This window comes from Pteronotus mesoamericanus, unplaced genomic scaffold (genome assembly GCF_021234165.1).
Source record: "Pteronotus mesoamericanus isolate MK-2021 breed Mesoamerican mustached bat unplaced genomic scaffold, CSHL_Meso_final contig_33, whole genome shotgun sequence".
Lineage (NCBI taxonomy): Eukaryota > Metazoa > Chordata > Mammalia > Chiroptera > Mormoopidae > Pteronotus > Pteronotus mesoamericanus.
The window spans coordinates 14,850,349-14,876,743 of record NW_026555135.1 but is presented as its reverse complement, the minus strand read 5'-3'; the positions used below and the strand labels follow the sequence as shown (position 1 = coordinate 14,876,743).

Genomic DNA, 26,395 nt, shown 5'->3' with positions numbered 1-26,395 from the left:
ACCTGTGAGATAATATCCTTCAACCATATCATTTGTCTTGATGAAGAAGTTGAAGCCAAGAAAAGTTGAGTAACTTTTACGAATCTCTGGGCCAGGCAGTCATGGCAATAGACTAAAGTCTCTCAGTTACTTCCCAGAGAGCCAGAGGGGCAGTGAAACAACAATCACCCCTTATCTGCAGAATGACTTCATTTGCATTCCTAAAACATCTACTTGAGTCCTAACATATCAATTTTTAAAAAAATCATTACTTTCACAATTTTATATATTTTATATATATATATATATATATATATATATATATATATATAAAATATACACACACACAAACACACATACATTTGCTGGTAGATATTGACTGATTAGGCAAGATGCATCTTAACAAATTCTAGAATCACACATCTTAGAAAAGGAGGAAGTCTGAGTATACAGAAATAACTTTAATGTCTGTTTACTTATATCCTCTCAGTTTTGGCAAGAGAACAGACCAGACTATGTCAACATCCAGCTGTACCTCAGTCAAACAGATGGGATACAGGTATGTGGCTGTATGTTATTGTAAATTAAACAAGCCTCTTGATACTAGGAAATTTACTGTAAGGGCTGTGCTGGAAGGAAATTTCTGTAGGTGGTTTGAAGAGGTTTCCCACAGAAAGGCCTCTTGGAATGTGTCCAGAAAGTTCATGACTTGTCCTTGAAGTCGACCATACTATGCCCTTTTTTGTCCTTCTCACAGGGAGTTTGAGCAGCCTTTTGAGTTCATCTCTGTCCTCTTCACTGTTGCCTCAAGTTCTTTACCTATAGAGATTGTGACTGTGTCCAATGAGAAGAGGCTTTATGTGGAAGAAAAAGTAAAGCCATCCACAGTAAAGCTCATTTCTCTTCAAGGGAAACAAAAAAAATACTTATAGTTATCATACATTAGTTATTCACTGTGCTAGACACTGTGTGCTAATCAATCATATACATAATTGTGTAATTCCAGCAAATTCAAGAGGTAGAGAATATTCCTATTCCCAAATTATAGATGAAGACACTGATGTTGTAGACAACATTGACGAGCTGCATAACTGTATAAATCTGAGCATGAATGTTTTCACAAGTTTTATTTCAGAATTTTCTCTCATTGTTTTCTGTAATAACTTTGATTACAAAATATGAATGCTTGCCAGTTACTTCAAAACTAATCTAATCCGATTTTTTCTAGTCAGAATTCTTCCCTACTTGGTATGTAAATATATTTTATTTTACTACTCTTATGAAGCAAGTCAGTACCATTGTTTCTCATGGCATTGCTGTAATTAAGGTACAGAGCATAAATTGCATTTGGTTCTCAGTTTGTCTGCTTGAACACTTTTCTCCTCTTTTCTCACTTTATCTTCAGATCTCATATTCTGTTCATTCAACAGTTCTTTAGAGTTATTTTGTTGATAAACCCAGGATCTGGAGCTCTTCTGTCTTAGGCTTTCTTGTCTTAGATCATTTTCCCAAATTTATGATTACAATTTGTAGTAATTTATCCATATAATGTGCCAGATATGACAACTTTATTTGCAGTGCAAAAACAATTCAATAAAGTTTATGTTCTGATGACTTTTTTTGATTAGGTAATTAGAACGAATTTTTAAACATTGCAGTTGTTTAAAAATGAAGCAAATCAACCATTTGTAATAATGACATTCAGGAAAAGAATGGATTTTAAAGGTAGAAAGGAAGGCAATGATGTTCTGACTGTACTTAATAGGTTGCTATTTGATACTTATATTCTTTATATCACAGCAATTTGGTAGGAAGCCACAGCACCAGCAGAAATGATGTTAGAGAAATGGGTAATTTGCCAATTCCGTGTCATGTAAAATATAATGCTTTCTTTGTGGCAGAAAATAATTGGAGAAAAATATCAAGCACTGAATTCAAGACTTCATATTGGACGTCCTCGGTGGAAACTTCTGTTTGATGAAATAGCAAAATGTAACAGAGGGTAAGTACCATTCCACAGAAAATTTGACATGTGGCTAATGATCAAATTAAAACATTACCACGTCATTACATGATGTTTTTTAAGATGGATTAGTAATGGGTTTACAAATTAGAAAGTCACTTAAGCACTCAATTATCACTATCAAAGGAGGAAGCAAGTCTGGGAATACTTTACTGATGTGTAATGCCAAATAATTAAAATTTGGCTTAGAAATAGTGTATAAATTATCTATGAACTAGACTCTTCTTCTTACTGTTAAATTTTCATAGATTCATATTAAAATAAGTGTTCATTCCCATAGCATATATCAGGTGATCATTAGAAAAGTTTTCAAAATCCTATTGGCAAACAAGGAAGCTCTACAAATAATTCTAACATTACACGCACTTTAAAATCTATCTTTGTACATCTTTTACCAGAATGAGTACAATTTTTGAAACTCATAGTTATTATTTGCTGTTTCCAGTCAGGAATATTTTTAAACAATTTTTTCTTGAAAGTTATAATTCTAAAGGAATTTAACATTGTGGACTATGTATCTATGATCTGAAGAGGTTACTACTGAAAGAAAGCATTCGCATTAGGGCATAGAGCAGACAACCCACTTGCGTTCTATAAACTTATTATGGTACGAGGCAATAAATAGTCTACATCAATGTAAACACATTTTGAAAACCATACACCCACTCTCCCATTTTAAAGTTGGCATTGGAATAGTTTCATAATAAGGTTAAATAATTGCAAAGGCTGTAATTTCTAACATACTGCAGATGTTGGCATTTTTAAATTAATGTAACTGTTTTAAACATATCTCCTGGAATCTAAATATCAGTTTCTTGGTATCAACCTCATATATTGCAAATACACAAAAAAGCTTTCATTAGCAGTTGGAAATTATACACAATTCTTATTTTCTACTTGAACTTGCATTTCTATCTTGAGTAATCTGCAAAATTATATCAGAATTCAATATAGTTTTGTATTTGAACTAATTATATTTTTGTTTCTGACCTAAACATTTTTGCAACAAAAATCTACATAAATTGATGATTTAATTTTTAAAATTTCCTTTGACCCTAAGGTGCTACTGTTATTTTTTTTTCTGAATTGAGTTATTATTATAATTATTAGTGTATAGTTGATTAATTCATAATTTAAAAATATTTTGATAAATATAAAAATGATATTTGACTGTAAATGAATGAGATGGCATAGGAGATGAAGAGTTTTGTTTTTTTTTTAATCTCAATTCATGAATCATGGATCAAGATGTCTTGAAAGAATGGCTTTGTCTTCAGAAGTTTTGTTTTAAGAAGTATGGTGTGGAGCCCCAGAAACAAAATTTAATAAGGAATATATACTCGTGTAATTCAGAGTTCAGCCATGTTTGAAACCAATTCTGTATTCCCTTCCCTTGAGAAAGTACTTTGGGGTTGAGGAGGGAAGCATTACTTAGAAAGTGGAGATCTTTTGTAATACGCAGGGCCCCGGTTAAAGGCAACCTGTAGAGTAAATTAAAAGTCAGCCCAGTTTTGTTTTCTTCTTTCCCATCTTTTCCCATTGTCATCCACCTTATATGTGATCTTGTCTTACTCATCTGGGTCTTGCTATGCACCCCAGGCAGTTCATTTCTTGTTAGTGACATTTAACTGACCTCTGAGAAGCATTCTTTTATAAGTTTCTGTAGCATACTGCTGAAAACTTGGAAAGTTTTGGTTTCTACTCTCTTCCTTTCCCTCCCTCCCTCCCTCCCTCCCTCCCTTCCTCGCTTTCTTCATACTGAAATCAAGCCCCCAAACAGTAGAGGATCATTTATAGGAAATTAGATGGGAATTATTGGTTTCTTTAGTTATTTACTAAGAATTCTCATTTGTTATACTCTTTGTGATTTAGACAGATTTTGTCTGTTTATTTTTCATTTTCTTAAAACAGCAAGCTGGTTTAAGATGAGTAAATGTGCACCACCTACTGTTCACGTTGTGTAGAGCACTTTCACTTTCTGTATTTGCTCTGATCAGGCTCCTGAAATTCATTATTTTAAAAGGATCGTTATGTAGCATAGTTTGGAAAAGAATGAATTAAAGTCTCTTTCGTTTATTTAATTTCTGAATGTTTGTTTATTTCCATTACCATTTACTCCCTTAATACCCCCACCCCTCAAGAATCACCACACTGTAGTCCATGTCCATGCATCCATTTTTGCTTTTTTCCTCAATCCTCCTACCCACTAACCTCTTCCTCCCCTTAGCTGTCATCCTGCTCTCCATCTATAAGTCTGTCTATATTTTACTTCTTAGTTCAGTTTGTTCATTAGATTCCACATATGAATGAAATCATACAGTATTTGTCTTTCTCTGACTGGCTTATTTCACTTAGCATAATATTTTCCAGGTCCATTCACACTGTTGCAAAGAGTGGAATTTTCTTTTTTTATGGCTAACTAGTATTTCATTGTGTAAATGCCCCACAGTTGTTTAATCCACTCACCTACTGATGGACACTTGGGCTGCTTCCATATCTTGGCAATTGTAAATAACACTGCAGTAAACATAGGGGTGCATAAATTCTTTTGAATTAGTGTTTTGGGTCCTTCAGATATATTCCCAGAAGTGAGATTGCTGAGTCAAAAGGCAGATCCATTTTTAATTTTTTTAAAGATTTTATTTGTTTATTTTTAGAGAGAGGGGAAGGGAAGAAGAGAGGGAGAGAAACATCAGTGTGTGGTTGCCGCTTGTGCACCCCTTACCAGGGACCTGGCTTGCAACCTAGACATGTGCCCTGACTGGGAATTGAACTAGTAGCCCTTTGGTTCGCAGGCTGGCACTCAATCCACTTGAGCCACACCAGCCAGGGCCCATTTTTACTTTTTGAGGTATCTCCATGCTGCTTTCCACAGTTGCTGCACCAATCTGCATTCTCACCAGAAGTGCAAAAGCGTTCCCCTTTCTCCACATCCTCCCAGAACTTGTTGTTTGTTGCTTTATTGATGAGAGACATTCTGACAGGTATGAGATGATATCTATCATGGTTTTAATTTGCATTTCTCTGATGATGAGTGACATTGAACATCTTTTCATATGTCTACTAGCCATCTGTATGTCCTCTTCGGACAAATATCTATTCAAGTCCTTTGCCCATTTTTTAAATCAGGGTGTGTTTTTGTTTGTTTGTTTTTTGGTATTGTTTTGTAAGTTCTTTATAAATTATAGATATTATTAACTTCTATCAGATATATCAGTGAATATGTTCTCCCATTCTGTGGGATGTCTTTTTAGTTTGTTGATGTTTTCCTTTGCTCTGTAAAACATTTTAGTTTGATGTAGTCACATTTGTTTTCTTTTCCTAACCTGGACAGATATATCCAATAAAACACTGCCACAAGAAATGTCCGAGATTTGTGGCTTTGTTTTCATCTAGAACTTTTATGGTTTCAGGTCTAAGTTTTGTCTTTAATCCATTTTGAATTCATTATTGTTTGTGGTGTAAGAAAAGAGTCTAGTTTCATTTTAAGGCTTCATTAACTAGAAAAATATGCTATTTAAATAGAAGAGTTCATTTTAGATGTATTATTTTTTATTAACCTCTTGTACATAAATATACAGTGTGAAGATTGATAGTGGAGGAGAGTAGGTGGAGGAGAATATAGGGAAGATAAAGGACAATGGAAAAAATACAATAAAAATTAACTATTAAAAAAGAATATATAGTGAAGACATAAATTATTTTTAAATGTTTATTGTTATTCAATTATAGTTGTCCTAATTTTTCCCTCTTTGCCTCCCTCCGCCCATCCCACTCCCCGCCCATCCCACTCCCCGCTCCCACAGTCAATCCCCACACTATTGTCCATGCCCATGGGGCATTCATACATGTTCTTTGACTAGTCCCTTCCTCTTATTTCCACCATTTACCCCCTCCCCCACCCCTTCTGCTCACTGTCAGTCTCTTCCAGGTTTCCATGCCTGTGGTTCTGTTTTGTTCATTAGATTCCTCCTATAAGTGAGCTCATATGGTATTTGCCTTTCACTTACTGGCTTATTTCACTTAGCATAATACTCTCCAGCTCCATTCATGCTGTTGAAAAAGGTGAGTTCATTCGTTCTTTCTGCTGCATAGTATTCCACTGTGTAAATGCACCACAGTTTTTTGATCTACTCATTTACTGGTGGGCACTTAGGTTGTTTCCAGCACTTGGCTATTGTAAATAACACTGCGATAACCATAGGGATGCAGAGCTTCTTTTGAATTGGTGTTTCGGGATTCTTGGAGTATATTCCCAGCAGTGAATACTGGGTCAAAAGGCCATTCTATATTTAGCTTGTTGAGGAAATTCCACACTGTTTTCCACAGTGGCTGCACCAGTCTACATTCCCACCAATAGTGCACTAAAGTTCCCTTTTCTCCACATCCTCGCCAGCACTCATTGTTTGTATATTTTTTAATGATGACCATTCTGACCCATGTGAGGTGATAGCTCATTGTGGTTTTAATTTGCATCTCTCTTATGGCTAATGATGTTGAGCATCTTTTCATATGTCTATGGGCCATCTGTATGCCCTCCTTGGAGAACTGTATGCTCAGATCCTGTGCCTATTTTTTAATTGAATTGTTTGTCTTCCTGGTGTTGAGTCGTATGACTTCTTTATATATTTTGGAGATCAAATTTTTGTCTGATGTGTCATTGGCAGATATGTTCTCCCATATGGTTGGTTCCCTTTTCAGTTTGATAATGGTTTCTTTAGCCATGGATAAGCTTTTTAATTTGATGTAGTCCTGTTTGTTTATTTTTTTCTTTTTTTTCCCTTGCCCTAGGAGATATATCAGCAAAAATATTGCTATGTGGGATATCTTAAATTTTACTGCCTATGTTTTCCTCTAGGACTTTTATGTTATCACAAGTTATATTTAAGTCTTTTATCCATCTTGAGTTTGTTCTGGTGTATGGTGTAAGAAGTGGTCTAGTTTCATTTTTTGCCATGTACTAGTCCAGTTCTCTCAGTTCCAATTATTGAAGAGGCTACTTTTACTCCATTTTATGCTTATGCCCCTTTTGTCAAATATTAATTGACCATAGAGATATGGGTTTATTTTGGTACTCTCTATTCTGTCCCATTGATCTATGTGTCTTTTCTTATGCCAGTACTGGACTGTTTTGATTATAGTGGCCTCGTAGTATAGTTTGATATCAGGTATTGTGATCCCTCCTACTTTTTTCTTATTTCTCAAGATTGTTGAGGCTATTCAGGATCTTTTTTTATATTATTTAATTTTTGAAATATTTGTTCCAGATCTGTGAAATATACCATTGGTTTTTTTAAATTAGAATTACATTGAAAATATAGATTGCTTTGGGTAATATGGACATTTTAATGATGCTAATTCTTGCAGTCCATGAACACAGTCTGTACTTCCATTTATTTGTATCTTCTTTAATTTCTTCCTTCAGTGTTTTATAGTTTTCCAAGACAGGTCTTTTTATCTTCTTGGTTAAATTTATTCCTAGATACTTTATTTTTCTTGTTGCAATATTAGATGGGATTTTTCCCCTAATTTCTCTGATAGTTCATTGATGGTGTTCAAAAAGACCATTGATTTCTGAGTATTGACTTTGTATCCCACCACTTTGCTATATTCATTTATTAGGTTGAGTAGTTTTTTTCGTGGAGCCTATAGGGTTTTCTATGTGCAATATCATGTCATCTGTGAATAATGACAGTTTTACTTCCTCCTTTCCGATTTGGATGTTTTTTATTTCTTGTCTGATCACTGTGACTGAGACCTCCAGTATTATGTTGAATAAGAGTGGTGAAAGCAGACACCCCTGCCTTGTTCCTGATCTTAGGGGAAATACTTTTAGTTTTTGCCCTTTGTGTATGATGTTGGCAGTAGGTTTTTCATATATGGCCTTTATTATGTTGAGGTATGTTCCCTCTACTCCCACTTTGCTGAGTGTTTTTACTATAAATGGGTGCTGGATTTTATCAAATGCTTTTTCTGCATCTGTGATATGATCATATGATTTTTGCCTTCCATTTTGTTTATGTGATGTATCATATTTATTGATGTGCAAATATTGTACCATCCTGGCATTCCTGGAATAAATCCCATTTGATCACGGTGTATGATCTTTTTGATGTATTGCAGGATCTGGTTCACTAATATTTTGTTGAGGATTTTAGCATCTGTGTTCAGCAAATATGTTGACCTGTAATATTCTTTCTTTGTTGTGTCTTTACCTGGTTTTGGAATTAGGATAATGCTGGCATCAAGAAAAGGGTTTGGAAGTCTTCCCTCCTCTTGAGTTTTTTTGGAATGGTTTGAGAAGGATAGGTATTAATTCTTCTTTGAATGATTGGTAAGATTTTGCGAAGCCATCTGGTCCAGGGTTTTTGTGTGCCAGGAGTTTTCTGATTACTGCTTCAATTTCACTAGTTTTTATCAGTCTATTCAGGTTTTCTGCTTCTTCCTGATTGTTCTGGAAGTTTGTATGTTCTAGATATTTATCCATTTTGTCCAGGTTGTCTGATTTCTTGGCATATAGTTGTTCATAGTAATTTCTTAAAATCCTTTGTATTTCTGTGGTATCAGTTGTTGCTTCTCTCCTTTCATTTCTGATTTTATTTAATTGGGCCCTCCCTCCTTTTTACCTAATGAGTCTGGTTAAAGGTTTGTCAATTTTATTTATCTTTTAAAAGAAATAGCTCCTGGATTATTTGATCTTTTGAATTTTTTTTTGTCTCTGTCATTTATTTCTGCTCTGATCTTGATTATTTCCTTCTTTTCTTCTACTTGGGCTTTGTTTGTTTTGTTTTACTCTCCTCTTAAGGTGAAATTTTAGGTCATTAATTTATTTCAGACCCTTTCATTTTCTAATAAAAGTGTTTAATACTATAAATTTCCATTCTAACCCTTGTGGCTCAGACTGTTGGATGTTGTCTTGCAATGCAAAAGGTCACGGGTTCAAGTCCCAGTCAGGGCACATCCCGGGGTTGCTGGTTCAGTCTCCACTTTGGGTGCATAAGAGAGCCAACCCATTGATGTTTCTCTCCGTCGTCCCTTCTCTCTAAAAATAAATAAATAACATCTTTTAAAAATACTTTAAATTTACCTCTAAACAGCATTTCACCTACATCCCACAATTTTTTATTTGTTTTCACTTTTTAACCTTTTAAAATATATTTTAATTTTCTATGTGATTTATTCTTTTCCCCGTTAGTAATTTAGAAGTATTTTGCTTAAGTTTCAAATATCAGGATTTTACAGATTTTTATTGTTTTTAAAAATTGTTTATTAAATCTATTGCGGTGGCAGTTGTTAATAAAACTACATAGGTTTCAAGTGTACAATTTTGTAATGCATCATTTGTTTTTTTTTCTTTCTTTATTTATTTTTAAATACATTTGTCTCTGCCTCCCCCCCCACCACTTTCCCTTGCCCCCCCCCCCCTTCCCTCCCTCAGCTCTTCCCCTTTGGTTTTGTCCATGAGTTCTTGCTATATGTTCCTTGACTTGCATCATTTGTATATTGCATTATGTGTTCACCATCCAAATTCTAAATCTCTTTTCGTCTCCATATATTTGACCTCCTTTACTCTTTATTACCCTCTGTCCCACTTTCTCCTTAGTGACCACCATACTGCTGTCTGTATCTATGAGTTGTTTTTCGTCTGTTTGTCTTGTTTGTTCATTTGTTTCTTTCAGTTTTAGATTCCACATAAGAGTGAAATCACATGGTTCTTGTCTTTTTCTGTATGACTTATTTTTTTAGCCTGATATTCTCAATCTATTCAATGTTATTGCAAATTGTAGTATTTCATCTTTTCTAAGTGTTATTGGCTGAGAAGTATTCAATATGGTCCAAAGAATATGGTCCTCATATTCTTTATCCAATCATGTTGAGGAATACTTCAATTGTTTCCATGTCTTAGCCATTGTGAATAATGCTGCAATGAACATAGGACTACATACATATTTATGAATAAATATTTTCAACTTTTGGGGGTAGATACCCAAAAGAGGGGTTACTGGGTCATATGGTAACTCTATTATTATGTTTTTGAGGAACCTCCATCCTGTTTTCCATAGTTTACCTTTCCTCTTTCTCCATAGCCTCTCCAATGCTTGTTATTACTTTTTTTGTTGAGAATAGCTATTCTAATAGGTATGAGTGATATCTCATTATAGTTTTTTTATTGTATTTTTTCCATTATCATTTAGTCCCCTTGTATCCCCTTGCCTGCCCCCAGCAATCACCACACTGTTGTCTGTGTCTATGAGTCCTTTTCTCTTTTTGCTCCATCCCTCCACTCCCTATTCCTCCCTTAGCTGTCATCCTACTCTCTATCTATGTCTGCCTCTATTTTGCTTGTTAGTTCAGTTTATTCACTGGATTCCACGTATGAATGAGATCGTATGCTATTTGTCTTTCTCTGACTGGTTTATTTCACTTAGCATAATGTTCTCCAGGTCCATCCATACTGTTGCAAAGGGTAAAATTTTCTTCGTTTTTATGGCTGAGTGGTATTCCATTTGATTTGCATTTCTCTAATGGCTTGTTAAAAGAAGTCGAACATCTTTTCACATATCTGTTTGCCATTTGTATGTCATCTTGGAAGAAGTGCTTTTTGTTCTTGATTTCTAGTTAAATTGGGTTTTGTTAAGAAATCATAATTTTTGTGATTTTAGTTCTTTAAAATTTATTGAGACTTGTTTTATTGCCCAGAATATAGTCTACCTTGGTGAATATTTGACATACATTTAAACATAATTTATATTCCATTGTTTTGGAATAGAGCTCTCTATAAATATAAATTAGTTCCAGTTCTTTGATGGTGGTATTCAAGTTTCAATACACTTACTGATTTTCTGTTTCTTTTATCAATTAATGGAATAAGATTGTTGAAATCATCAACTATAATCCTAGATTTATCTCTCTTTACAATCCTAGCAGTTTTTATTTCATTTATATTGGAGTTTTTTTCATTGCAGGGTTTAGTTGTAGTGCTTAAACTATTTACATTACATTTTATTATATTTTATTACATTTTATTCATTGCAAAATATATTGCATTTTATTATTACAGTAGATGGAATAAAAAATATTGTTGATTATTTCCCCAGCTTTATTGATATATAATTGACATAAAATTGTGTAAGTTTAATGTGTACAATGTAATGATTTAATATATGTATGTATTACAAAATGACTACTACAATGAGAATAGTTAATGCATCTATCACCTCACATAATTACAGTTTTGTTTTGTTTTTTGTAGTGAGAACTTTTGAGATCTAATCAGCTAAAAAGGCAAAATTCAACTGAGTAAATATGAAGATATACTTAATTGGCTCCATTCAATGGTTAATGATTTGGGCAACATCATACCTAAATAATAGAAAGGAGGTCCAAGAAGCTGTATGAAATGGAAGGCTTTTATAGGCAGAAAGGGGCAGTTAAAAAAGGAATGTCTAGCAAAGGGTGGATTACTTCAGGCAAAGGCCACCTTTCTTTGGGGAAGGTCAGCTGTCTGTTAGTCAGATTACCTAACTCATGCTGACCCAGTAATTTCAGGTTGAAGGTTAAATATCACATTCCTGATTGAGGCTGAAAATGCAATTAAGTCTTGGTTTGCTGATGTGGGGCTTAGCAAATCTGACTCTATTTTGGGCCTATTCTTTCTTTTTTAACAACTCTTTCAGCAACTTGAAAATATACAGTACAGCAGCGATTTTCAACTGGTGTGAGAATTTTTAAAATATGCAATACCTGAGTATTTAGTCAGAGGCATTGACCTCTATTCCCTTAGATGGTCAAAAAAAAATGACAATGAGCCAGCAATAGCTGTCTGGTGTGAATGAATCAAAATTATACCTATATTTGTAAGATCAGCAAGAATTATTGAATATAATATTTTTTGGTGTGCCATAGAATTTTAATAATTATTTTGTGTGTACCATGAAAAGAAAAAGGTTGAAAATCACTGCAATAGAAAATTAACAATATTCATCATGCTGTACATTATATCTCCAGAACTCATTCCTATTGTAATTCAATGTTTGTGACCTTTTGTCTACTTTCTCCCTTTTCCTACCTCTGAAACCTTCTGGCAACCACTGTTCTGAGCTTGTCTTTTTTAGATTCTACATATAAATAAGCTCATACAGTATTTGTCTTTCTCTATCTGATGTAGTTCACTTAGCATAATGTCTTCAGGGTTCATACATGTTGCAAATGGCAGAATTTCTTTTTTATGGCTAAATAGTATTTCATTGTGTACATATTTGTATATAGATGCATATTACATAGTTTTTTAATCCATTCATTTTTTATCTATTCATTCATCAGTGGACACAGAGGTTTGTTTCTATGTCTTGGCTATTGTAAATCATGCTGCTGTGAACATGGAGGGGTCAGGTATCTCTTTAAGACAGTGATTTCAGCCCTGGCTGGGAGGCTTAATTGGTTGGAGTATCATCCCATACACCAAAAGGTTGCATATTTGATCCCCAGGTTCCTAGTCAGGGTTCATACTTGGGTTATGGGTTCGATACCTGGTTGGGGCACGTACAGGAGGCAGCTGATCAATGCTTCTCTCTCTAAAATTAATTGACATATCCTTGAGTGAAGATTAAAATTAAAAAAAATAAAAATAAAAAGATAGTGACTTCATTTCCTTTTTTTATAAACCTAGAAAAGGGATTGCTGGATAATATGCTAGCTCTATATTCAATTTTTCAAGGAGCATCTATACTGTTTTCCATATAGTCTGTAAAAATTTACATTTCCACCAATAATGTACAAGGGTTCTCTTTCTCCACATTCTTATCAACACTGATTTCATCTTTTATTTGTTTTGTGTTTGCAAATTCTTCATTTCTTTTCTCTTTTACATTTTTTTCCAGTTTTAGTGAGAAATAATTGGAATACCTCACTGTATATAAAGGTTTAAAGTGTATAGCTTTATGGTTTGATTTACATATATTGTAAATTGATTACCACAAAAGGTTTAGTTAACATTCATCATCTCATATAGATACAATAAAAGGAAAAGAAAAAATTTTCTTCTTCTGATAAGAACTCTTAGGACCTACTCTCTTAACAACTGTCTTACATCATATACCACGCAGTGTTAACTATAGTCTCATGTTGTGTATTTCACCCCACTACTTATTTATCTCACAACTGGAAGTTTGTGTCTTTTGAGCACCTTCCATGTCCCTCCCATAACCACCCTACCTCTAATAACCACAAACCTGATCTCTTTTTCTATGAATTCAGTGGCATTTGGGGCAGGTTAGATTCCACATATAAGTGAGATTATACAATTTTGTCTTTCTCTGCCTGACTTATTTCACTTAGCATAATGCTCTTAGGGTTCATCCATGTTGCCCAGATGGTAAAATTTCCTTGTTGATTGATTGAATAATATTCCACTGTGTGTGTGTGTGTGTGTGTGTGTGTGTGTGTGTGTGTATGAACACTTAGGTTGTTCCATGTCTTGGCTATTATGAACATGGGAATGTAGATACCTTTTCAAGTTAGTGTTTTCATTTCCTTTGGATATATTCCCAGAAGTGGAATTGCTGGATGATAAAAGGTGGTTTTATTTTTAATTTTTGAGGAAACTCCATACTGTTTTCCACAGTGGCTGTATCAGTTTACATTTCCGCTAACGGTACACAAGGGTTTCCTTTTCTCCACATCCTTTCCAACACTTGCTATCTCTTATCTTTCTGATGACAGCCACTCTAACAGATGTGAGGTGATATCTCATTGTGATTTTGATTTGCATTTCCCTGATGATTAGTGATGTTGAGCACTTTTTCATGTATCTCATGGCCATTTGAATATCTTCTCTTTTTTTCTTTCGAAAAATATCCATTCAGGTCCTTTGCTTATTTTTTAATTGGATATTTTTGCACTTGAGGTGTATGACTCCTTTATATATTTTATATATTAACACCTTACCAGTTATATAGTTTGTAAATACTGTCTCCCATTCATAGGTTGCCTTTTCATTGTGTTGATCATTTCTGTTGTGTGTACTACTTTTCTAGTTTCATGGAGTCCCACTTGTTTATTTTGCTCTTGTTGTTCGTCCTTTTGGTGTCACATGCATGGCATTGCTTAGACCAATGTCAAGGAGCTTTTTTTGTAGGTTTTCTTCTATGAGTTTGATGGCTTCGTGTTAAGCCTTGAATTCCTTTCAAGTTAATTTTGTAAGTTGTGTAAGATAGGAGTCCACTTTCATTCTTTTGCATGAAAATATTCAGTTTTCCCAACACCATTTATTGAAGAGACTACCTTTTCCTCAATAAGTATTTTGCCTCTCTGGTTGGGTTTAAATCTAGCAATTTACTATTGCTTTCTCTATATTTAAATTGTTCATTCTTTTCAATTTTTTCTTTCCTTTATCAACCTTCTTTACACTGAATATTTTTTATGATTCCATTTTTCTCCTATATTGGCATCTTAACCATACCTCTGTGTTTGTTTGCTTTTAGTGATTTTTCTAAGGCATTGTTTTCCAAACTGCATTCCTTGGGTCAACGTCACCTGGGAACTGTGAGAAAAGCAAATTCTTGTTCCCCATCCAAGATCTGTTGAATTTAAAGCTCTAGGGATGGGGCTCAGCTGTCAGTGGTCTGTGAGGTTTCTCAGGTGATTCTGATAAAGCTGCAATTGGAGAAACATAGTTTTAGACTTCTGGTGTACTACATCATTAGCTCATCACAGTATACTTCAGACATGTTATACCACTTCATGTACTTTCAGTATCTCTGCATCTTTTTGGCTTTTGTTCTTACTCATCTTACTCCCAAATATGCTATAAACTTCCTAATATATTGTTATTGCTTTTATTTTAAACATAAATTATATTTTTAAGAGATAAAAATGAGACAAAATATACATCATATTTATTTACAGATTCACTATTTTGGGTTGTTTTTTTTTCATTCTTTTAGGTTAGATTCAAATTTTCCTGAGTTCATTCTCCTTGCTAAACAATTTTTTTTTTAATATAGTTTATAGTGCTGGTTTTCTGGCAATGAATTCTCTCACCTTTTATTTGGGAAGTTTGTATTCCGCCTTCACTTTGGAAAGTTGATGTAGATTTTTCTTGATATAGAGCTGCCTGGGGCCAGTTGGGGGGCACATGGCCGTGATGGTGGAGGCGGAGGTCGGCTCAGCCCGGCAGTCTGAGGAACTGCTTGTGCATCAGAGCCAAGTGCCTGTGGTCCATTTTTGGGTGCCATGGGCTCCACAGTGTGATCAAATGAAAGATGTGATGGCACAGTTAGCTAAAGAACACTCAAGTTTAATTTGTGAAATTGGAAGCTGAAGGTCTTCCTAAAGTATCAAAAAAATATGAAATTAGTTCTGTTCCCACCTTTCTGTTTTTCAAGAATTCTCAAAAAGTTGACCGTTTAGATAGTGCGCAAGACCCAGGGTTGACCAAAAAAAGTTCAACATCCGTGGGCTCCTTCCCACCCAGTGGTGATGAGCACCCCAAAGAAGACCTCAACCTTCGCATAATGAAATTCATTCATATGGCCCCTGCATGATGTTTACTTAGGAAAGGGACTCCGGCAGAAGCCTCGCTGTGGTTTCAGCAAGCAGGTGAGAAGAAGAATTTTCAGTGTAGCAGTTTTAGTGTCTGCTCCGGTGAAGATGTTTGCCAGGGCCTCAAAACCTATCCCCATGACCTCCTGCCTATCCCAAACTCTTTATTTCTGGCAGCTCATAGGAGGACTTGACATAGTGAAGGAGCTGGAAGCATCTGAAGAACTAGATGCAATTTGCCCCAAAGCTCCCAAATTAGAGGGAAGTCTCAAAGTACTGACAAATGACGCTTTTGTGATGTGCTTTATGAAAGGAAACAAACAGGAGGCTAAATATGGATTTAGCAAACAAATTCTGGAAATATTGAATAGTAGTGGTGTTGAAAATGAGACATTTGATATGTTGGAGGATGAAGAAGTTTGGCAAGGATTGAAAAGTACTCCAGTTGCCAGGCCAAGTTACCCTCAGCTGTATGTGAAAGGGGAGCTTGTTGAAGGGCTGGACATTGTTAGGGAAAGAAAGCAGAAAATTGCTGCCTCCACTGAAAGGAGAAAATTAAGAAATGCTAAATGTGGTATCCAACTAATGCAGGAGATAATGACAGCAGAGCAGCGTATGAGTCAGTCCTCAGGCATGGACGAGGAGGAGAAAAGGCTTCTTCCCCAGCCTCACTCTGGGCCTCCACAAGGCTGTGCTAAATAAATGTGTGCTGTTTTTTGTCCCCCCAAAACAGAACAGAAACGTCTTCAAATTCATTTTTTTTTTTTTAAGAATTTGCCTGGAATAGAATGGGCAATAATTCCTTTTGCTTTTCAGCACTTTGGAGGTATCACTTCATTACCTTCTGAGTTGCATAGTTGTCACAAGTCCATCTTTCATCTTCTGCTAATTTTTTGTACTGTGTCTTTTTCACCTCTGGCTGCTTTTATGTCTTTCTCTTTGTCACTGGCTTTCAGAGTTTTACTGTTGGTTGCCTTATGTGTTTTTTTGTGTGTGTGTTATCCTTGGGGTTCAGTAGACTCTTGGATGCATGTGTTTATATTTTCATTAAATTTGGAAGAAAATTTTGTCAATTATTTCTTAATAGTTTTTTCTTTTTCCATTTTGCTATCTGTCATTGTTGAGAGTACTGTTACATATATTTTAGACTAGTTGATATTGTCCCATAGGTCACTGAGGCTTTATTTATTTTTGTTTTGTTGTTGTTGTCTTAATCTTTTTTCTGCGTACTTTCATTTTGCTAGATTCTAGTGCTGTGTTTGCATTTATTTATTTATGTTTTCTTCTTCAGTACCTAATATTCTGTTAACCCAAGTATATTTATCATTTTAATATTCCATTTAATCATTAGAATTTCCATTTGGGCCTTTAAAAACCTTTTGCTTCTCATCGTATCATGTTGATGCTTATCTTGGAACATAGAAATCATGTTTCTTACCGTTGTTTCAATGACCGTGTCTGATAATTCTATCATTTCTGTCATTGTGGGCCTCTTTCTGTTGACTGATCTTTCTCCCTGTATTGTTTTGCTAGGACTTCCATAACAATATTTCACAGGCTGAGTGGATTAAATAGTAGAAATGTAGTTCCTCACAGTTCTGGGGGCTGGGAGTCTAAGATCAAGATGCCGGCAGGGTTGATTTCCTGGGAGACCTCCTCCTCTTCAGATGACCACCCTCTTATTGCCTCTTTATACGGTCTTTTTTCTGTGCATGTGTGCCTCTCATGTCTGTTTGTGTATTCATATTCCCCTTATTAAGACACTAGTCAGATTGGAACAGCCTTATTTTAATCACATGGATAAATGTCCTATCTCCAAATACAGCTACATTCTAAGGTTCTAGGAGTTAGAGATTCAACATGTGAATCGGGCTGGGGCACAAATTCAGCCCATAACACTCCTAGTTATTGTTCATAGTTTCTTGCTTTATACATTCCTGGTAGTTTTTTGTTGAGTGCCATACATTATGATGTTTAAATGTAAAATGCAAATTTTGATGTATTCTCTTCAATATTGTTGGATTTGTTTCTGGCATAATGTTTTGTTACTTGGGTTTAGTTTGAATTTTTTTCCAAGGCTTGCTTTTAAGCTCTGTTAAGGCAGGTCTGAGCAGCCTTCAATCTCAGGCTGATTTTACCAACATTCACTCTACCTTCTGAAAATAAGGTGGTACCTTTATAGAACACTACCCATTGCCCATGCATTATATATAAATCTTATCATTCTAGCTGTGGGAACATGAATTATTCACAACCTTGTATAAAGGCCGCATTTTGTTTGACTTATTGCTCCCAGACAGTTCTTTACTGAGATTCATGTGACTTTTTTTCCTCACATGAGCAAATCAGTACTCAGCCCAAGACTTAAGGTTACTCCTCTATAGCTCTCCAGAGCTGCTTTCTGTAGTTGTCTCTCCCCTTTCATATTTTTCTCTACAAATTCTAGCTACTTTGGCCTCCACAAATTTTCTTCTTTGTCTCCTCAGCTCAGTGAGACCACTAATCAGTGCTGCCTGCGGCCAGTAGGTTGTCTCCAGGCAATGAGCAGAGACAGTTGCCAACTCACCTTGTTTTTTTTCTCTTTCTCAGGGATCACTGTTCTCTTCTGCCTATTGCTCAGTATCTGAAAACACTTGTTTTTTCTAGTTTTTTTAATGCCAGAGGGTAAATCTAGTCCTCATTACTCAATCATGACTGCAAATGAAAGTTTTATTTTCTCAGTTCTTTGATTTATTTTTCAGGATGAAAAGTTTTAATAAAACCATTTTTCAGTATTTGTTATAAATTTAAATGGATTCACTATCTTTTTTTCAGCACCAATTATTTTCAGACAGTGAGGACATAACTGTAATTTGTCTAAGATATATGAATTGTTAATCATTTTCATGTCCTAGGAAGAATTCCAACACATCAACAAATTTGGAGGAAGATTATTATAAAACATTTGTCATTTCCTGGGATTTATTTAGTCTATATGTATAATTTACCTACTAAAATTTTATGTTAGCAAAAAATAAAACCTGCTTGGCATTTGTTACAATTATTGCAGTGCATAAATGAAAAAGAAAATGTAACCAGATTAATATGCTTTTTATTTCAGTGTGGATGTAAATTACTCACTTAAAATTATCCTTTCAAATTGGTAATAGCTTTTCTTTATCTTCTCATATTCATCACTGTCCATGCAAATTCATGGAATCTTCAGGGAAAAAATGTATGTAAAACAACTATAAGTGAATATTGACATGATCTAGTGTGAATGAACATCTATCAACTGCTGCTCTTGATTTAGCCTGTGTTGTCACTAATGTCATGTAATGAGAAGGCTAAGGCAGACTGTTTACTCTTTGTCTGATAATAAGCAAATATGTGCTCACAGTTACATTTTTTTAATTATCCTGAATTCTAGTATGAATAGGATAAGGTAAATAAAGTATCTTCTGTGGGAGCATTTACATTTGGAAATAACTGAACAACAATTTTCAATAGGCCAAAATTATTTTTAGTTATTCTAATAGCAAGAAATTAACTTTATTAAGTACCTTACACATGCTCATAAAGTATACTTTTTATCATGTTCTGCCAAATTTTCCACCTGATTTTCCATTTTCTTCCTCTCCCTTCCCAGGAAAACAGTTGGTGTTTTTTGCTGTGGACCCAGTTCAATTTCTAAGACTCTTCATAAACTGAGTAACCAAAACAATTCATATGGGACAAGATTTGAATACAATAAAGAATCCTTCAGCTGAGAATTTTTGCCATAAACCAGGACTCTAAAGAAGGAATGAGTGCAATTTCTAAGACTTTGAAATGCAAATGGTTATGTCATTCCAAAGAGTAGCAAGGCTTTCTTATTTATGATTATTTAAAATAGAAATGCAGAGAAGTAGCCAGATGACAGGTCACATTACATGTTTAATCTGGAAACCAAAGTGGCCCTTTGATGTGATTATTCACTTTTCAGTGTTAGAATTAAAACTATTAGATGTGCACTGTTGATTTTTATGGCAGATTCAAGAACTCCCCAGTGAGGAGCTACACTTGCTCACTGTGTGACTGATAGCCTTGCTCCTCTTTAAATTGTTTTTGGTTGAACAAATGCAAGATTGAACAAAATTAAAAATTCATTGAAACTGAGATTATATTTTCTACTTAAGTATAAATAGAGCTGATTTAGAAAAGCTCCGGGCAAACATATTAGATGTTTGAAGATACAGCACAGGACTCTCTATTGATACGGGTACTTTGTGTCAATATCTAATCTTGCTCACTACTGATGTTAATACCTCTATTTGATGTCTGTAGACTTTATGTTGAATGAATCTTTTACAGATGTTGATATAGTATCTATTTTTATATATTTCTCTCTTTTGTTTCCCCCTCTGTCTAGGGAAATCTTTCCTCCCTTGGAATGCATTAAGCACAATGATTTAATCAGTCATTTTCACCCTCAATTTATTTAATCAATTATTGTTGCATAGTAATGAAGAGATATTATTACTATAAATTATAAAGGGATATATAGACTAATAAGTTTTTTTCCCTTTTCAGCATTGTGATCTCTATTATTTTTATTTACTTTTTTTCCCAGCATAGTTTGTCTTAGTTTTTAGCTTCTTAAGGTACTTAGTTTAATTTGCACTTTGAGACCAAAGCACATTGTGCCTGTCCGTGGTTACTGAGATAGATCTCTCTTTTGTCAACATCTTGGTTATGTTGGAGATATTGAAAGTGTACTCACATGTCTAACAGAGAATCTGTATTTTACATCTTACACAAGATGAAATACTTCATTAGTTATTCATTTCTAAGTTCAGAATCAAGCATATTATTGCTGCACCATCTGGCATTCTGGTTCTCAGTAAGGAATTATTGAGTTTAAAGTCATTGTTGGCATTACTCTGTGTGAACCTATCAGTTCCTGTTCCCTGGCCATTATATTCTTGGCTCATAGGAAAAAATTAATTCACCATATTACTTTAAGGCATTTTTTACAGTTTAGTGATTTTGTTTTGTAGACATCTATCAGCTGCTATCAAATATAGCACATTGCTGAAATCAGCACCATGATTTGTGTTGCCTTTATTTAAATTTTGCATGATACAATATAAGTTGATAGATGTTACTGTCGGTTTTGTTTTTTTGTTTTTGTTTTTTGGTGGGGATTTACCAATAGCAGTCAAGCTTGTTAAACCATCCAGCATTGGATGCCCATTAATATATTACTTACAGATATTTCTTTCTCTCTTTGTAATTCTTTCTTCTCCCTTCTGAGGAAGGCTTGTCAGAAAAAGACATGGGAAATGTGCAATGTTCCTGAAGATTTAGCTCTGAAAACATATTTAATAAATAGTACATCTTGACAACACTTTCTAAATTAAAAATAGTTTTCATGTAAACATGTAACAGAAAGAACTAGTAAAAAGAAAGTTAGTAAAGGCTTGATGTGCAATACTAACTCTTTATTGATCATAATTTATTTAAGTGATTATATTAATACACCTAATTTCATTAAACCAGGTGGAAGATTTTTCAAAAGAAGAGTAATCTTTCCAAGTAAGTAGGTCTGCTATTCCAGATGAGCCATTTTGCCTATTTTAAATTCCAGTTAATGTACAAACATTGTGTGAACATAGGTAATTTTTGCTTCTGTAGATAGGGCTTCATCATGCATGTAGATGAGAGCTTTGTTTTGTTCTGAGAGATCCTTTCTCTCTAGCTAATTCTTGTCACACAGATCTTAAACTGTGATTTTGGTGGCAATAAATGTTAAAATTGAAATAATATCCTCTAAATCTCTATAAGTTTACTTTGCCTTCACAAAATACAAAACAGGCAGAGTTTCTTCACCAGATAATGCAAGTTGCAGAAACATCATCTATTAGATTGTGTACTGGCATGAACAGCCATAGGGATTTGTGTTCTGAGGCTATCAGTGTCCCTGGTTAAGGATGCGACTGTGGCAAATTGCTCCGCACTCTGGGATTTCTCATTTGGACCAGATCCACACTCAATTAGTCTTCTTCAGGAAATGTATCTTTTTGAGGACATGATTAAAAAGAAATATTATGGCATATGTACAAAAGATACAGACAATCTTGGGGACCCAAAAAAAATCTCCAAAAGCCAGGACCCCTGTTTTAAGAATCTCTGAACAAAATTGCCATCATTATAGATATTTTTTAAACTGTAACTTTCTTTTCTTTGATTTTTGGAATAAACTATCAATTTTTTGTAGATTATACTAAGAAATTAGCTTAGTGGACAAAGGAAAGTAAATTCTTTTTGCACCCCCTAAAGCAAAGAATCTAAAAGACTCTTTCATCAGTTTTAATCTTCTTGGATCTCCTACCTTATGCAAAACGAAGCTGTGATTTTACATACCAGTAATATTTTTAAAAACATTCATACATGCACTCCCCCCTCCACACACACACACATACACATAAATCTGGGTCTTGGTTTTTTGTGGATTTTTTTTTGTTCAAAAATGACATGATTGACGGTTTTTTATGTCATGACTTTAAATTCCAGTTGGGTGATTTTGATATTACAGACTCTTAAAATAAAAAAATAAAGCAATGTAGATAGACTAAAGCATATTCTGAGTTGATTTACTCCATACTTCCATGTCATTTATATCCTCTCCCAAATCAGTGTTTACCTGGAGCATTCACAGCAGATAATTGATTTAAATTACACTGCGTTGTTAAAGAGGCTTGCTAGGGGCTAAAGACCAGCCATTGTCATCAATAGATAATGCTGGTGCTAAAGGATGTTCCTTATGTTAGAGGGGAAAAAAATTTAAATGGTTAAGAATGGTTAACTCAGCTGAACAGTGCTCTTTCTAACCAAACCAATAAGATACATTTTCACTTGCTGCTCATAAGAAAAGGGAACAAACGGTTCCCTTTTCTTATGCTATCTAGAACACTTTCATAGCGAGTTGTATTAGAGCAGCATTAAATGCTAAAGTTAGGAGCACTGTTATTTTGCAGTTGAGGAAACTAAGGTCCAAAGGAAGGTGGCAACTTGCTTCAAGTCATCCACTGAGTTTGTCATAGAGTTGAAATGAGCTAAGCTTTCCTTACCTCTGCTACGGAGAGGCTCTTTCCACTTCCCCATGAAATATGCATCTAATAAGACACGTCTAAATACTGTTCATTTGAATCTCCATATCAACTCTAGTGCCAGGTGGAAAATAGGTATTTAATGTCAGTTCTAGAATCATAGCAGAAAGCCACACTCTTCTTCCCTATACATGTATCTTCTGATTCTAAAGTTGTTATTCATTTATTTTCCCTACTCAAATCTGTTTTCCTGTATCAGTTTTAAAATATGACAATTGTGCTAAAAAGATTTTGTTCTCTAGAACTCTGCACTAAAAATTTGTAATAGTATGTAGTTTCTAGGAAATACTAATATTGTAATTTTAAATTTAGGTTCATAGACAAAAGTCATGACTTCATCAGCTGCCTAACAACTGAGGGATCTGTTGATATTCAAACAAATGACTGTTGTTTCCTACTTACATGACCATAACATGCCTCTTGTTCAGGACAAGAGTCTTCTTTTTGTAAACTAGTGAGGCAGGAAATAAGTGAAATCAAGCATAATGAGATCTGCATTTCCCTCAACCACTATAGACAATGAGAACTGACTGTTTCCTTCTGTCTAAGTCTCCCCTCCATTACCTCAGCTTCTCTATTCCATTCTGCAGTTCTCGAAGGACAGAGTTGCAAAAGCTAGCTAGATGAAGTTTTCCAAAGAAAAGAAGCAATAGACTTCTGATCCTTGGCAAAGAAAAGTCCACTAAGAGAAAAAAAGAAAAAAAGGCCATGTGAATGATAATGAAATTAGTAGCTAACTAAGTAATGTTGCTTTAGAATAGACTAATAATTGTAATGTAAATACACAGAATTTTTATTTTTCCTTATACAAATTTTATATTTTTGTTTATAGAATCTAAAAATAGATTTCTTCTCTTATTTTACATAATAGCAAAAACACTAGTAATCTTAATGCAGAGAGTTAAACTACAGTTCAAGAATATGTAAGATCAAGGAATGCCTCATGGGAACAAAGGTAGAAGAAAAACACGGAGTCACAGAAAGAAAAATTTTTTAGTACATCAGGATGTCATAATGCCTGCCTTATCATAACTTAATAGATGATCAAATGTGTGGCAAAACTGGCAATTACTCTGGTTTGGGAAAATGTAAAACAATGTGGTGTTTGGTTTGTTTTTAGAGAGAATCTCGTGTTTTCTTTGCCACTAGAATGATGGCAGAAGCTTTGATCAGAATTGTAATCTGTGAGAATTAGAGCTTTGTTGAGCTACTGGTTGACCTAGAGACAACCCAGCCTTTAGATGAGAACCATCACTAAATGCTCTAATATATGTAGCAATGAAGAAGAGGAGGCAGCCATGCACTGATTTAGCTGCACACACCACACATGAACATTTTGTCATTGCAAGGTCATGCTTTTCAGCTTTAATCCTTCCACTCAGGGAATGAAACCGTAATGATTCAGACACAGAAACAGATATTCTCAGTTGTATCATAACAGAGTATCTGTTCACCTGTATCAGCACATTCATTTGAGACTAGTTATCATTTTAGGATGAGTATATCTTTTATTTTAGTGGTGAGAAGTCTCTGCAATGCATCAAATGAGAGCCTTGCTTGCCTACTAAAAAATATATGGCAGCCAATACATTGGCTAGGGAGAAAGCAGTTAAATCTTCCAGGTTTTGGTCTCCAGCTGAGCCTTATAGGAACATAAAATACCTTACCACACATATGCTGGAATGGGACCTGGGTTGCACTCCAAGCTCTGCAGAAGACATGCTGCACAGTTTATTCTGCAGATGCCCAGGGACTTTGGTTCAGGGAAATACCAGCTCTTGAGTCAGCTTGGCATCTTTAACCACATACCTGGGCACCCACCAGGTGTAATTGCATGTTTATTTAAAAGTGACAATTTTCTGCTTACCAAATGACTACAGCAGGAGACTATCTTTATTTTTTTCTCTGTTACACAAAATTTGATTAAAATTTAGAGTTGGGAAAAGTAGAAGTCACTTTGAAAAGTGGGAACAGTTGGTGGCAGTTGTGCAAGTGTCATCGTTTTGTCCAGCTGCCTCCAGTGTGTGGAGTGAACAGGATCCTGGGTTAGAAATCAGATTTGCAGCCTTTACCCCTGCAAAGCATTAGGCCACATACATAAAAATGGAAATGTTATCAACCTCTGCCTAACTTACATGGATGTAGTGGGGCAAGAATGTAGGGGAGAGGAGGAAAAGAATGATGAAGAAAGAAAAACTTCCTGGTTAAATCTTCTTAAGTAGGTTTTTTGAGACATCGTAAAAATAAAACATTTCTGAAAAAATAAAAACAAAGGCATTTATGAGTCACAGTCCACTGTCACTGAAAGGGTTAGTATTTAGTTGTGTTTTCTGGGTAAGTAGAGAAGAACCCACAAACGAATCAACACCACTAATCTGTTCTGAGATTCTGATAAACAACCCGTTGGCTCTTATGTCCAGTGTAACTGCCTTCTGAATGCCTCTTAAACTAATTTTGGTCAGGCCCAAGGTGGCTAGAGATAGCTCTATTGATCTATGACAATTTGAGCTAGGAAGTGCTGGAAAGCAATATACCTTATCCTTCTAATTTTAGGTTTCATGGAGTGAAAAGCAGCTGTTTATGAGACATCCTACTGAGTTAAAATCTAAAGCCTGTATTGTAGAACTAGAAGCAATTCTGGAAAAGACAAAAGCATTGCATTGTAGCTATTTTTTTCCTAGATGGAAATGTATCTTTTTATTACTCTTGCCAAAGATACTTTACATTTTGTATTTTCATCAAAACTCACATTATTTTGTAGATATTTATATTTAAAATATGTATGTATGTGTAAGAGAACAACAGGGAGAGACAGAGAGAAATTGTGTTTATGGTGGGTTGGAAGAAAAATTGCCTGAATGAAATAGACATTCTGCAATATTATGTAATGATACTTTCCAACTGTCATAATAAGCATTCAACTGTGGCAGCTTTGCCATTGGAAGGAGTGTAGTCCTTCATCAAAATCTGAGCCGCTCAGCAATCCAGATGTGGCATTTGATTCTGGCTAAATGGAATTGTGAGTGTATACAGTGATGAAGAAGAAGTGCTGGCTCAGATCTAATGCTTGTAGAGAATTTGAAAAAGTACTTTTATTTTTATATGTAATTTTATTGCAGCGAAATCATAGTATGTTTGTAGAAAACCATTCTTTTTGGAACATGCATAGTGTTTAAAAGTCAAATAAATAAAGATTAGACAAATGTAATTAAAATTTATTTTACTATAAACTAATTTTACACCTTTGGCAGTAACAGTCAAGAATTTTCTCCATGATTTTGAGAATGAACTTGTGTTGTTTTTATTCTGAAACCAGGTGATCTCACTCATCTTTCATGTGACGATATTGAACAAGTAATGCCAGTATTTTTAAAAATGTTACTTAGAAAAACATTGAAAGTGGTCTTGTTTAAAGCATGTCAGCACTCTTGTAACTTTCATTTCAACAGGATTCATAATTAAAATTATAGAATTCTAATCTCCAAATTTAATATGCTGAGTTTGGGATTTTAGTTTTGTTTTTTTTTTGTTTCTTTGGTATTGTCAAATTTCATAATTGTGTCCATTAAAACATTGAAATATTTATACAACTGTAAGATGTCAAATTATACATGTTTTCTGCACAGAAAATTAATAAACTACAACATGTTCATTATGAAGTCCAAATGTTGAGTTTTTATACTTGATCATTGAGGGTTTCAATTTTACCTAAACATTCAAT

General features: G+C 34.6%; 1 protein-coding gene across 1 annotated transcript in view; it reads left to right on the top strand.

Moving 5' to 3' along the window:
- NOX4 (NADPH oxidase 4) overlaps nucleotides 1-25,916 on the top strand; it is a 187,914-nt gene extending 161,998 nt beyond the window's left edge. The window contains exons 16-18 of the mRNA XM_054576412.1: nucleotides 470-538; nucleotides 1,881-1,981; nucleotides 19,173-25,916. Of these exons, the coding sequence (XP_054432387.1) occupies nucleotides 470-538; nucleotides 1,881-1,981; nucleotides 19,173-19,293 (291 nt within the window). The 3' untranslated portion in view covers nucleotides 19,294-25,916. The remainder of the gene's footprint in view (nucleotides 1-469; nucleotides 539-1,880; nucleotides 1,982-19,172) is intronic.
- The last annotated feature ends 479 nt before the right edge of the window (nucleotides 25,917-26,395 follow it).